At 49.7% G+C, this 13,948-nt stretch overlaps 1 protein-coding gene across 4 annotated transcripts in view; it reads left to right on the top strand.

The window, feature by feature from the left end:
• The window catches only part of MBP (myelin basic protein), a 145,647-nt gene that overhangs the window by 29,328 nt on the left and 102,371 nt on the right, over positions 1-13,948 (top strand). For all 4 annotated transcript variants that reach the window (XM_012465433.3, XM_012465434.3, XM_012465435.3 and 1 more), the window contains exon 2: positions 1,112-1,187. In XM_012465433.3, coding sequence (XP_012320856.1) covers positions 1,137-1,187 — 51 coding nt within the window. In that variant the 5' untranslated portion in view covers positions 1,112-1,136. The remainder of the gene's footprint in view (positions 1-1,111; positions 1,188-13,948) is intronic.

The following is a 13,948-nucleotide window of genomic DNA, read 5'->3' on the forward strand; positions in this document are numbered from 1 at the left end:
CCTGTCCGCATTGGCTTCTCTTCTCAGCAACCCTTCCAGCGGCTGTGGGGTGATGGGGGTGCCTGCCTGCGGAAAAGTGTCCTCGGCTAGTCCTTCCTGAGCCACCAAAAAGGGACCCGGTAATGTGGGAGACGGAAAAGCTTGGCTGTCAGGCAATTCTCTTTTCTAAAGAGTGGCTTTCGAGGAACACAATTCACCTTGTGTTTGGGCGTCTCGTATTTTGTGGAGTCCCCCATCCCCACGTTCAGGAGATGGTTCATCTGGTTCCCTCACAAGGAAAGCTGTCCCTGGGTTCTCACACCTTTTCTCAAAAGGATGCATCCTTCAAGGAAAACATGTCATTGTCCTTAAACACTCTGGTCTCCTGCACCCAGGTTGGGGCTGATGGTTCCAGTGGCTGTCAGCTGATCGGCCCAAGGCCAGGGCAGGTCCTGCAGGCAGGCTGGGAGGAGCAGTTTGCTTGGAATGAGCGTGGCTCAGTGCTTCCCTTCTTTGCACGTCCTGGGGAAAAATCATGAATGTGCTGCTAAGGTTGGGGTTAGAAACTAAAAATGAGGAACGGCACACTTTTTTCGTGTAACTTACCCTACAGATTCTGCAGATTCTTTGGACACTTGTCTGTTAAGCAATCCTTGGTCTGATGTTGGCTCTTTCTGTGCTCACATGGTTTTTTTTTCAAGCAACGAGCATGAATATCTTCTTATTACCTTTTAGTTGTAGAAGAGTGTCAGCACTTTTCTGACATCTCAGCTCATTACAGTACACCTGAGTGTGGGATGTAATTCTCTGTGTGTGTACATATGTATGTATGGATGGATAATTTCTGTACATAGACACAAATCTGCAAGATTTCTTGAGACAGGTTGAAGTGTGTTACTGAACAGGATCTGGGCGTTGGCGCGGTTCTGTTTTTGAGCTCTTGGCATGGGATCAAAAGATAGAATTTGTTAATAAGATGACTTGGGTGTGTCTCTCCAGTTCTCAGAGCTTTGGTGTCCTCTTCTCAAAAGTGGGCATCATATATCTCACAGGATTGTCTTTCTGATTGAAAAACAACATAGAAAACTAAGAATACTAGACTTAAGGCTAACACTTTCTCTTTCTCTTTTAGACCCTGAAGAGCTGATCTATTCAGGATGGGAAACCACTCAGGCAAACGAGAATTAAACACCGAGAAGACCAATACGGTAAGACATGAGCTGATCCTAAAAAGGCGCGTGTCGTTTTGTTATTAAACACAATCCCCTTGGTGAGTCAGAGGCTGAGGGCATGGGCTTTTGCTGCTACGCTCTTCCCTGACAGCTGGGTGGAAGCCTGGTCCTTGTTAATAGGATTCATTGTTACTAATTTATTGAGGAAGATTGTGGCAATAGGTAGGTTCTGACCTTGCAAAGAAATAAAGGAATGAAGGAAGGGAAGGAGAAAGAAAGGGAGGAGAAGAGACGGGGAAACGAGGAAGGGCAGACAAAGCCGGTTTTGCTCTCGGCCCATGCTGTGTGATTGTCCTAGAAGGCTCAGGAGTTTCTCAGAGAGGAAAGAGATCGTAACAATCCCTTTGCTCCCACGCAAAAATACTTTTGATTTTTTAACATTTTTATTTTTTAGATAAAGGTATTTCCAAACTTCATTCTATCTAATTAGCTGCTGGTTTGAAAGAGCATAAACATTTATACCAGTTCAAGAACGGTGAAACACATCAGATTTTCTTTTAGCTCAGAAACCTAATTTCATCTACTAAGGTCCCACTCCTTTCTTCTCACCCACCATGGAGTGTGCCTCTGACTTTTCCCTCTGGTCTGGTTCTGCAAGAACTCACTCTGAATCCCAGAGGTCTGGAGGAAGGATGGGAAACACTCAGGCTGTTCCCTTGGACCTCTCCTGAATCCATAACCTGCTTTTTCCTGCGTGCAGCTGCTTGGCTCCTCACCAGCTGTCCTTCCTCTGGGGCCAAGCTCTGGCCTGACTGCACATTGGAATCTCCCAGAGAGTTTTCAGATCTGCCAGAGTCTCTGCCCACCTTAGATCCCAATGGAGACGCGGGCATTTTTCAAAGCTCTCCAGGCTCGAGAGCCAAGGTTCCAGGTTCCTCCCACTCCCATGTGTCCTGTATTTTGGCTGCCAGGATTTCCCTATATCGGTTGGATCGTCACCCTCCTGCCCCCAGAACTTCCAGGAAGTCCTTAGCGCAGACTGCAGTCCAAGGCTCTCAGCCTCTGGCTCCAGCCCTTCTTCACCCTCACTGTGACCGGCCCTTCCAGAGGCGGCTCCTGCACAGCCTGTTCCTAACCCTTACCACAAAACATTTGGAAAATACAGTTAATCAAACAGGAAACTGCAAATTAAAAATCATTCAAATCCTTCCGGCTACTAAGAATTCATCTGTTTTGTATTTCTAGCACGACCTTCACCATTGTCCGCCTTATTTGAAGGCACTGGCTTCTTTTGTCTGATTTGGATTCTCTGTGTTGCCATCGATTGCCCTGTAGTGTCCTGAGTCAGGGTTCTGGACCCTTTTCCCACTGAGATACTCAGGACAGATGATCCAGGGATGTTGACAAGGACCACAGATGCCCGGGGTCCTCGCCGTCTGTCTTTCTGCCCATCCTTCTCTCTAGACCAGAGAATCGTTTCCGATTATGAGGAATAAGCCTGCCGTTGTGCACAAAACTGTAAACCCACCCTAATTTGTATGGGGGGCCCTTGCTCTTGGTCCGTGCTGTGTGATTGGTCCTGAAGGTATCAGGAGGTTCTCGGAGAGGAAAGAGATGATAAAATTCCTTTGCTCTGGTGCAAAAATACTTTTCATTTTTCAACATTTTTTAGGTTTTAAACATATATATTTTTCCCTCAAGGGAAATTGTTCCATTTCCTTGGTACTTTAATTCAACATAAAATTATGCATGCTCCAACTCGAGGGAGATGGTGGTGTACTGGAATGTCTGGCTGCTGAAGATGGGCTAGCGTTAGGGTCAGGGCAACCCCCGACTTACACCCAGAATGCTTTAGACATGTCCACGGAATTGAACCGAATTGAATATCAGTCTTCAGGCCTCTTTACCGTGGTCCGCAGTGCGTTTTTATTTAATAATAATAATAAACTTGGAAGAAATGGGGCCTTCTCTGATTTCTACTTGGACTCAGTCTCTGTATCAGCCACGTGGGTAATTTTCCATGATTTGCTTTCAAATCGTCTGTGGAAAGCGAATAGGTGACTACATACTGTTCCTGTTTACATTTTATCTCAAAGTGATGAGCAGTCGTTTCTTACCTAATGATTTAGAAAGATCAATTTTATAAACATGTAAATGGTTCTAGTCAATGTCGAATGGGGGGTCACTCATTTTATTCAGCCCATACTTAAACTACATTACTGGTAATGTCATTTTATAATTAACAGTATCATTTAACCATAAATGTATTAAGTTACTAATTTATTAAGAACATGGCTTGGATACAATATCCACACCAGGAGGACTGTTTCAGCTAAAAATGAAAGTGGAAAAAACAGCTCTGCTCAGAGGTCTCCAGGCTGCTAACACCGATGGTATTTTAAGTCTTAGAATAACTGATTTGCAACTCCAGTTTCTATAAAACTCTGTGTGGCTTTCAGTTTTTTTCCTGTTGTTTGATGCTGTAAAACACCCACATGTATTTTCGATTCGTTTAATGTTGTCAGAGTCAGATTCTTGAGCCCTAGCAAAGCCCACACTTAGGATTTTGTTTTCTGAAATCTCATGTTTAAAGTTCCGATTATTTAAAAACCTCAAAAATGGGAAATTTTAAAACTATGGTTCCTGTAGGTAGTTTAAGAAGAGCTTTTATTTTCTTTAAACCTGATGGGAAGCATTTTTGTGTCTTTCCAAGTGTGTGCTCTGCGATGCTGCGTGACTTAGTGGAGCGTTTAAACTTGAACCACAAAAGAAAAAGTGCCACCTGCCTCTCTGTACGTTTCTGTGTGTGATTCTGGGGGGCATTTATTTTTCCCCTTAGGAGAAAGTCAAGGAAAGCTGCTGTCAGTTTCAGGGGCTGGTGACTGATCTGCCAGCAGGGAAGGCAGCTGCAGTGGGGGCTGCCCCATCCACCCTACACACGCCCTCTGCAGAGCCGCCCCTCTGCCCGACCCAGGCTGCTCAGGGCCCCTCCCTCCTGCCCTGCTGCCATCTTCTCCACCCGACCCCACCCACACTCAACGCCTCTTTCCTCTGGCGTCATAGAGCCTGTGGCCGAGTGCTCTGATACAGATCACAGTGATTTGCTTGTCATCCGGCTAATTCCCCTCCAACATCCAGGAGGGAACTTTCCTCTCTCTTTTGCCTCCGTCTCTAAGCCTGGAGCAGCCCCAGCACATAACTGGCTCACAGATGTTTCAAAGAGTAAATGAATCATACCTATTTCCTAACTTCTTTTTCACATAAAAGCTGTTTCCTGTGCAGGCTCTGGGCGCTGCTGGCTGCTGGCTGCTGGGGAGGTGGTGGCGAGGCCTGGTCTGTTGCCTGCAGGAGCTTCCAATCTCCTTTGCGAGTTTTGCCCTCAGTGACTCAGGGCCTTGAAATCTGCTGCTCTCTCACCCTGAATAAGCCACATCAGGATATAAGAGGAAGAGGGAGTAACTAAAGGGTTAACTGTGGAATTTCTCTGAGTTGCAGTGTTAGTCCAGTCATGTGGGGTGCAGTTCCCAGGGGACCAGTGGTTGAGAACAGTCAGAACAGGGAGAAACACGCATCAGAGGAGCAAGGAGGCTGCACTCCTGATGCGTGACTCACTCGTGTGGATGGAGCATAACTTCCTCCAGGCAGGCACAGGTTCGGCTCAGGGCTCTCCTTCTCAGAAATGAAGAAATCCCTGTTGTGCCTCTCACTCCCTATGTCTTTTTAAGTTGCAGGGAAATTTGGTTTCCAAATGGCCCTGCCTCACTATTTTACCAGCTTTCTATCAATCTGCCCATTTTGTATTGGTTCTCCGTCTTCCTACAGAACTTGGCAGAACCCAAGAAGGAAAGGGTACCAGCTGCCCTGGAGAACCCAGTGACATGCCTCAGCACCAGGAGGGGGACAGGGGCAAGACCCGCCCGCAGAGGGACACCCTGTCTCGGGCAGTCTTTGCCTGCCTGGCAGTCCTTGGTCCTTAGGACAGAAGGCATTTGGCTTCACTGGCCCCCGGAGGAACTCATTACCTGCTGGCAGTGTGAATCAAGGGGCTTGGGTGCTTGCCTCTGGAGGACCAGCAAGTGCTCAGATCACTGCCTGTGTCCTTAGCCAGGCTGCTTGCGGCTTTTCCCCCTCAGCTTTCTCTGAATGCTGTGGATCTGAAGACCTGTGGGCTTGCTCTTTGGGGTTTTCTGGTGATAGCTAAGCTTCCTGGGGATGATTCACTATATGTTAAAAACACCAAACAAGGCCGGGTGCGGTGGCCCACGCCTGGAATCCCAGCACTGTGGGAGGCTGAAGCAGGTGGATCGCTTAAGCCCAGGAGTTCGAGACCATCCTGGACAACAAAGTGAAACCCTATCTCTACAAAAAAATCAAAAAATTAGCCAGGCATGGTGGTGTGTGCCTACAGTCTCAGCTACTCAGGAGGCTGAGGTGGGAGGATCACCAGAGCCTGGACAAGTTGAGGCTACAGTGAGTCATGATCACACCACTGCACTCCAACTTGGGCAACAAAGTGAAACCCTGTCTCAAAAAAACAAAAACAAAACACACACACACACACACACACACACACACACACACACACATCTATCACGGCCAGCACTAACACTGTATGGGTGCCTCCTGTGAGCCAGGGACTTTGCAGACGTTGTCTGCGTTGTGTGTTGCATTCTTGGGGCTGCCACAACAAACAGCACAGACTGGGTGGCTTCAGCCACAGACGTGTCTTCTGCCACAGTCCCGAAGACTGGAAATCCCACATCAAGGTGCCAAGGGCTGGTTCCCTCTGCAGCCTCTCCTTGGCTTGTAGGCGGCATCCCCTCTCTACATCCTCCAGCGGCCGTGTGTCTGTGTCCTAATCTCTACTTAGAAGGACACCCTCACGTTGGAGCAGGGCCACCCTACTCCAGCGGGACCTCATCTTCATGTCATGACCTCTTCAAAGGCACCATCTCCAAATGCAGTCACGTGGCGAGGCAGTGAGGGCGGGGACATCAGCCTGTGGATTTGGGAGGAGCACGGTTAAGCTTATCACATGTGTTACTCGATACACCCAAGCAGCGGCTACACAATTCGAGAGAGCAGAGGAGGAGAGCGCTGGGACTGGCATTTGCTGCACGTCTGATGCCTCCCGGGGAAGGGACTCCACGCCAGCAACCACATGCTGTCTCTGCCCTGTCCTCAGAGACAGCAGAGCTGGTTTCTCTTCTGTGGACTTGGGTTGGGTGCTTCCTGTGCAAGCTTCCTTCTTCCTGCCTCCTGCCACGGGCCCCTCCCAGGGCAGGCAAGTACCAGCAGAGCGCTCATCTCCCCGTGCTGACTCATGGCTTTGCGCAGCCCTCCCCATACTTAGGACCCTCCAAGGATCATCTTCATTCTCCCAGGGACTGAGACTCAGAGCTGGGCTGGGCCTGCCCGAGGCCAGGTAGCAAATGGAGGGGAAGCCAGAGAGCAAAGCCAGGCCTGGAGCCCCAGGTCACACAGCCACACAGAAACAATGCCCGCCTGGGAGTGTGCCTCTTCCAGTGGACACAGAACATATAGGAAGGGACAGGTGAAATCATTTTAATGTCATGTCTTTTCTTTAACCTAAGAAACCCCAAATGTCATGTAAGCACAGAATCCATATAAAAACTCTTCATGAAATGGTTTATAATTCTTCTTCTCTCATGAAGTCCTCACACTCAGATATATTTTAACTCATGGTTCAGTGTGGCCTGGCCACGTCTCAGGTGTTGGGTGGACACATGTGGCTGGGACCCCAGGTCTGGGCTGCGTAGCTCCACCCCTGGCTGTGCCCACACACCCTGCCATCTAGCCGGGCAGAACACACTGAGACCCCCACCCCGGAATGGTGTACATCACCCAGTTCACCATCCCCTTTGTGCACAGTACCCATCGGTTGATAAAAAAGCACTTTCTAAAGAAGACAGAAAAAAATGTAAATTATCAATACTTTTCCCTGAGAGATGCTTACAGGTCCAGTTCTTCACACACTCCACCTCCCCTTGTATGAAATGAGTTGGGATTGATAAAGATGAGGAGGGGAAGAGGGTGTGGGGGAGGATGGAGTGGAGGGGAGAGAAGAGAAGAGGGAGGGCAAAGGAGGGGGAGGAGGAAGAGGGGGAAGGAAAAGGAAGAGGGGGAAGGAAGACGGGGAGGAAGAGGAGAGGGGAGGAAGAGGAGAGGGAGGAGCTGGGGAATAGGCCTGGCCAGTAAACGCAGTCCTAAGGGCTGCCGTGGATAAATGCAGTGCGGAGGAGGAGCCAGGAACTGCCCATTTATATCCGCCCAGTCTCAGGGGCAGTTTCGGGCCAGTGCGAGTGATGTTTGCCAAAGTGCGCCCAGTCCCAGGTTCCGCTCTGCCCTTCCTTGGCGGTGCCTCAGAGCCCTCCAAGCCCACATGGCAACGCAGAGGGACCTCAGACCAGGTTCTGAACCAAGAGCCGTGGCTGAGCCCTGCAGGTGTCATGATATTTATCAAGTTCTCTTGCCCCGAATTTTCTCTAACGGCAGACAGCCTGTTTCTAATTCATGAGTGGATCGATTGTGCTCTTTACCGGTGCAGGTGAAAATTAGCTGTTTAGGACTGAAAGGAATGTTTTAAATGTTGGTTTGTTCATTCCTGCATTCATCCATCCCTACACATACACACTATAAATACTTTTTATTAAATGCCTGCTCTGCACAGGACACGGTGATAAACTTTGTAAATGAAAACTTTGGCTTCACCACCAGCTAGTTAGGTGATCTTGGGCAAGTTACTTTCTCTGTGCTTACTTAAGATGATACCTGGTAGGATGATAACGCCATGTAAAGTGAGTCCATGCATGTGGTGCACTTAGAACAGCCCCGTGCAGAGCAAGTGGTGTGTGTGTTTTGCTGTTACTAATTTTCTTCTTATTGCTATTATTGTGAAAGAAAAGCAAGTCCCTGTATCTGTCCTCAGAATAGCTCACAGTCTAATCAGGAGACCAACAAAATTACGGAACCACATTCAGAGCAGTGATGGGTATGCAGGATGGAAGCCGGGCTCCCTGGGGCTGTGGAGCCCACAGGCCAGCAGGAGAAGCTGCGGGGAGGGCTCGCATCAGAGGGAGAGACGGGGGTGTCCTTCCCCATGTCCCAGGGTTGAGACAAGCATAAGCAAATCTTTAAATACTGTATTTTTTAAAAAGATTTGATCTGGGGCACCTGCTGCAAACCTCTTCCACTCCAGATTGTCAAGGTGGTAGGGTCTGGGTATCCCCCGACACCGGCTCCACGCCATCCGGCTTTACCCCAGAAGAGCTCTGCCTTCCAAAATGCCTGGCTCTGCAGACCTATCCAAATGCAACTCACAGAGTGATTGCTGGGAGACAGCCACCCTCTGTGATGAATCCACATCACCATGTGAGTGGCTGGCAGCTCCTTACGCATCCCATCGAGATCTCAATTTCTGAGAGGATGCCTGCTGGGCGAGGCTGCAATTTATTAACACAGGTTGGAATCGTCTCAGGCTGTGTAGAGGACGTCTGGCTCTGCAGATGGCCCTGGCTGAGACTCTGTCTCCCGAGGGTAGCTGCTCTCCTGGTGAATCCTGGAAGCGCTAAGCTCCCTGCTTCCCTAGGGCATCGCCCAGAGCAGCACTGTCCTGTGTAAAAGAGCGTCAGTGGCATATTTTGTTATGTAGAGGAGATGGAGTCCTCTCTCTCGGGTGACTGGTAGCTGAGAGGTAGGGAGACCATCAGGAGAGCCAAGCAGGGAGAAGGATCCCAGGAGGAGAAAGTTGTCCACAACAGGAAGAGCTAGCAGAGGGCTCCCCTCTGCCCGGCCCCTCCAGACCCCATCTTCACAGGGTAGAAAGCTGGGGTCCCAGCATCTGTGAGCCATGACCTTTGGGAATTCACCTGAATGATTACCCAAAGGATCTGGGGGATCCCCTGCCCCGAGCTGGCCCGCAGTGGGGCTCACTCATGTTACCCAGTTGGGGGATGTCAGTGAAGGTTCCGAAACAGGCCTGGTCTCTGGGGACCCTGTACCTTTCCCCAGTGCTCTCTGCTCCCCCACTTCCCACCAACCCAAAGGAGTGGGGTTTGTAGTAGCCTTGAGTTATTTGTCAACATTTGAATTCTTTCACTTTGGTTTTTTGAACACTGTCTCAGTTCACAGGAGAATGAACTTAAAGAAGAGAGGTCTAAAAACCTTATTTCTTTTTCTCATATGAAACTCACAAGGCTTGCTAATTAGAAACAATAAACCCGGAACCTTAAAAAATGAAGACAACCTGTGGTTTATCTTCACACACTTTTACGTTGCCCAAAATGGGTGAAATCACTTGGTAAGCTCCTAAAACATTCCAAAACCTAACAAGCAATAATAACTGAAAACCTGCTTTTCATCTGTGGGTGGGCTAAGAAAAGGTAGCCTCTGGGCTTTCCCTGGTGGTAATATCTGGCTCAAAAAGGTTCTACAAAGATGCCTAGCCATGTTTCTGGATTTCTCTATTTAATCAGCTTAAGAAAAAAGATGCCATACTTAAAAATAAGATCTGAGAGCTGGCAAAATCATATCTAAATTTTACAGTGGAGAGTAACTGATTGGTCTGTTTGGCATTCCAAATTAAACTGGTTTTTTTATTTAAGCTGCACATCAAATCCAAGTACAGGCAGGAGCAATGAGGCACACGCTCTGTACCTCTCCAGGGAACATCACGCCCCTGCAGAATCTGCTCTGTATTTAATTATCAAAACCCAACTCTTTCTTGATGACATTCTCCAGATACTATTAAAATGACATTCTGAGAAATGAGACATTTAGTTTGCAAATATACACAAAGGCATTGAAGCAATTCAGCTCCTTCCATCAACATGTAAATAGCATCTTTCACTTTGACGGGAAAAACACTTTTCCTTTAAAACTACTGACAGCCCAGCTGTGAAATGTCACTGACTTTTTGCAACTAGGAGTTATTTTCTCACGGCCGTTCCTTTATGGAATCATAAATCCTGCAGCATTTTATCGTACGTGCAGGAGACTGTTAGGGTATTTAACATCTTTAGTGAGTTCTGTTCTGGTCATACCATCCTCAGGAATGAAAGATGATTATACTTTAAGCCATCACTAGCTCACAGCTGCGTTATGCAATCATCTCTCTCCACGGTCAAATTAAGTCCAGTGAGCGTGAACTCTGTTTTTGCTGACGGAGGTATCCTCAGGCCCAAGTGGTGTGCACACATAGGGGCTGCTGACGGTGAGGACTCTTGTTAAAGGAATGAATCCTAACCACCAGGGTGTCTATGGGACATCTCCAGACATTCTCCTGCCCAGAGGCAGGTCCGGTAGCCACAAGACTGGGTGACATCTGAGGACACACTGTGAAGGGGGCAGGAAGCCGTCCATCCTCCCTGGAGAAGAGCAGAGGCGGGACTGAAGCCCAGACTCTTCAAACCAAATCCAGTGTACCGTTTTTCCCTCCCTCACGCTTCCTCTGCAATTACGTGCTGAGACCGACCCCGTCACCATAACCGTTTCACAGAAAGGGAAGCCAAATCACTCAGAAAGTCACTTCCTTCCAGTCATCCGAACCCACGCCTGGATCGCTGTGACACAGCTGTCAAGCCACTGAGCGCCACGCAAGCTGGGAAACCCTGCCTTTCTCATCTGACTGCAGTGTGCTGGCAATCGTCAGATCTATACGTGTAAAACTTCTATTTTATAGTAAGTCACAGCAGCAGATTTTTTGAGAACTCGTGTAATTCTTAAATTAGTCGTTTAATATATGTTTTAAAAGCTTAGGGAACTGAAAAGTGGGGGTAAAGACACTCACCAATCTAGTCTGACCCTTGGATACGTGGAAGCCGTGAGCAATGCCTAGAAAATTCTTAGACCGTGTGGGTGCCGACAGGCTTTTTATTGTTCCTTGTCTTCGGCAGAGTTTAGAGCACTTTCACATACACGACAAACCTCTAGAAAACTCCCCTTGAACTCAACAGCAGAACATTAGACGATCTCTTAGTAGGTAGACAGCGCATTAAAACGGCCACGTGACGTAGTAACAGCTCCCACCTGCTGGCAGCTTGCCATCCAGACGCTCGGCTGTAGCACCGGCCAGTGGGACTTTCTGCAGTGATGGGAATGTTCTGTATCTGTGCCTCCTGGAAACACGTTAGCCTGTAGACACCTGTGGCGCACAGCACATGAGATGAGACCCGTCCAGCTCAACGACTGTTTCTAATGTCCTTTATTTTTAAGTAACTTAGATGGAAGCAGCCACAGTTGCGAGCGGCTCCCCGTGCGACAGCAGAGCTCTCCCGTGTGCTGGCTGTGGCGACCCCTTATTCTCCCACGGCCCCACCAGATAGGCGTTAGCTCCGTCTGTCAATGAGAAAACTGGAGTGTTTCCCAAAATCATTTGAGTTCAGAGGTAAAGCTCTCTGAAAAACACACACTTATGAACGCCCCAAATTGAAAAGGACAGCGCTGGTGTGCTGTGGACCACGGCACAAGTGTAACCCTGAGCTCTCCTGTGCCCACCTCGATGTGTGGGAGCCGGCAGTCCTCATCCAACACGGTGCGTCAGTGAAGCGCCCCCGCGAAGACAGGCCTCCTGCAGAGGCCGGAAACCTGCCCTTACCAGCAACAGAGCTTGGCGGGGCTGCTTCTGGGTGTGATGCGCCCTCTGAAGCCCACCTTGCTGATTTGGTCAGTGCTTCTGTAAAACTCATTGCACTCCTAAGAAGAATAAAACAATATGGAAAAGGTATCCTTTTAAAGAGACCCTTTAGGCCAGGCGCGGTGGCTCACACCTGTAATCCCAGCACTTTGGGAGGCCAAGGCGGATGGATCATGAGGTCAGGAGTTGGAGACCAGCCCGGCCAACATGGTGAAACCATGTCTCTACTAAAAACATAAAATTAGCCTGGTGTGGTGGCACATGCCTGTAGTCCCAGCTACTCAGGAGGCTGAGGCAGGAGAATCGCTTGAACCTGGGAGGCAGAGGTTGCAGTGAGCCGAGATTGTGCCACTGCACTCCAGCCTGGGAGACAGAGCGAGGCTTCATCTCAAAAAAAGAGAGAGAGACCCCTTAAAAACCCATGAATACTCAATAACCTGGTTATGGTTCTGGAAAACCCCAAGTGGATCCATGTGTCTGACTGAGAGCGAGCGTAAGGCATGGTTCTGTCGTGGTTTTATGAAACCGGGTTTGTGGTGGGAGCCAGCAGCCTCCTCCAGGCCGCTGGGCGGGGTGTTCTGCCCCCACCTCCACCGTGAAGCAATGGCAGTGCCCGCTCATGAGAATTTCTTGTAAACGTTGTGTTCGAGATGCAGACTTTCTTTCTGATGTTAGAGAACAGTCTTGCGAGGTTTCTACTTGATGGCAGCCTCTCAAATGTCTTGAGTCAGTTGTGTTTTTGCTTCTGGAGGGGATTCACAAAGGAAGTCTGGCATCTATGCTTGCGTGGAGAGCGCAGCTGAAGGTCGACTCTGGTTTCTGAGGTATGGAAGTGGGCATTTTGCTTCCTCTGATAAACTGGTGGCACCGATACCTTCGTGACATCGGAATGTGATGATTAAAGACACAAGGTGTAATTAGCAAGTGGGGCAGCCGCTCCACAGCCTTTATTAAAAATAATGTGGGGGTGAGCATGAAGTGGGCCTCGGGGCCGTATAGACCCACAGCGCTCCACACGCCCGCGCCTGTGAACATGCCCGACCCGCGGCTCTCTCCTCGTGCTGGCTTCTCTCTACTGCAGCTCCCAGACCCAGCTGTGCTCATCCCCCTCGAGGTGGCCCCTGGGTCCCACATGTGAGCCTCTCTCCAACCAGTTCCCTGACGCTCCCGGAGAGCCGGCCCGGCCTCAACCCCAGGTCTGGCTGAGGGCGACGGCTCCTGCACAGGTTCCGGGGGTGGGGGTGACACTCAGGCACCAGGGGCGCATGCTCTGTTCTTTTGCCCACAGCAGGGGCATCCTCAGCCTGGGAGTTAGCTTAGCAACAGAGGCTTTGTCAGAAACTATGACCCAGTTTGCAAGCGGCCAACTTTAAATAGACTTTGGGAGCACAAAATTGAATGCAGGTTGCTGCATGTAAGTGATAGAAACATAACATGAGTTCTTTGTGTGAAGTCAGAAGCAGCGGCATGCGCACGCAGGGTGGGTGTTTCCACACTGAGCCCACTGAGCCGGCCAGCAGACGTGTCTCTCATCCTCGCCACAGACTGTACTGGGGGTGAGAGGAGCTGCTGAAGGAAACGGCCGATTTCGTGAAATGAGGAACCTGCTCCTCCGAGGAGTCTGGCTGGTGTGTCCTCTGGACTCGTAAAGCTCCCCTTTCTTATTTCTTCCTTCGTTGATGGCGTTCCCCGATTGCATCCCTGCGTCTGTAACTCTAAGTGACTTGACAAGATCTGGCAGCGGGGAGGCCAGGGAAGGGAGGATCTCAGCCTGTATCAAAGACATCACAAAACTGGCAGAGCAGGGCTGATGTCATGGAACAGAGTTTTGAGGGTGGAAAGGTGTTTGAGTTGTGGCAGGTGCGTCCATGTGTGGGTCTGGTTTGCGTGTGTCCATTTGAACCTGGAGAGGGTGGTGCTGAGTGCGGCCCCGCCGAGTTCTGTTCATCAGTCATTGGTGGCTTCCCTGCCGGTGTTGCTGTGACGACGCTCCTTCCTGGAAGAGGGGCTGGGTTTCCTGGGGTGGGAGGCACTCCGTGCCCTCCTGCGGATGCTCCCTCGAGGGGCAGAGGATGCAGCGTGACGGGGAATCGCCTCTAGTCACCAGTCTGCTCAGCGCTGACCGCGCCCCAGGCGTACGTGA

The sequence above is a fragment of the Aotus nancymaae genome, unplaced genomic scaffold (assembly GCF_030222135.1).
Source record: "Aotus nancymaae isolate 86718 unplaced genomic scaffold, 86718_ANA_hifiasm-v0.15.2.pri h1tg000020l, whole genome shotgun sequence".
Lineage (NCBI taxonomy): Eukaryota > Metazoa > Chordata > Mammalia > Primates > Aotidae > Aotus > Aotus nancymaae.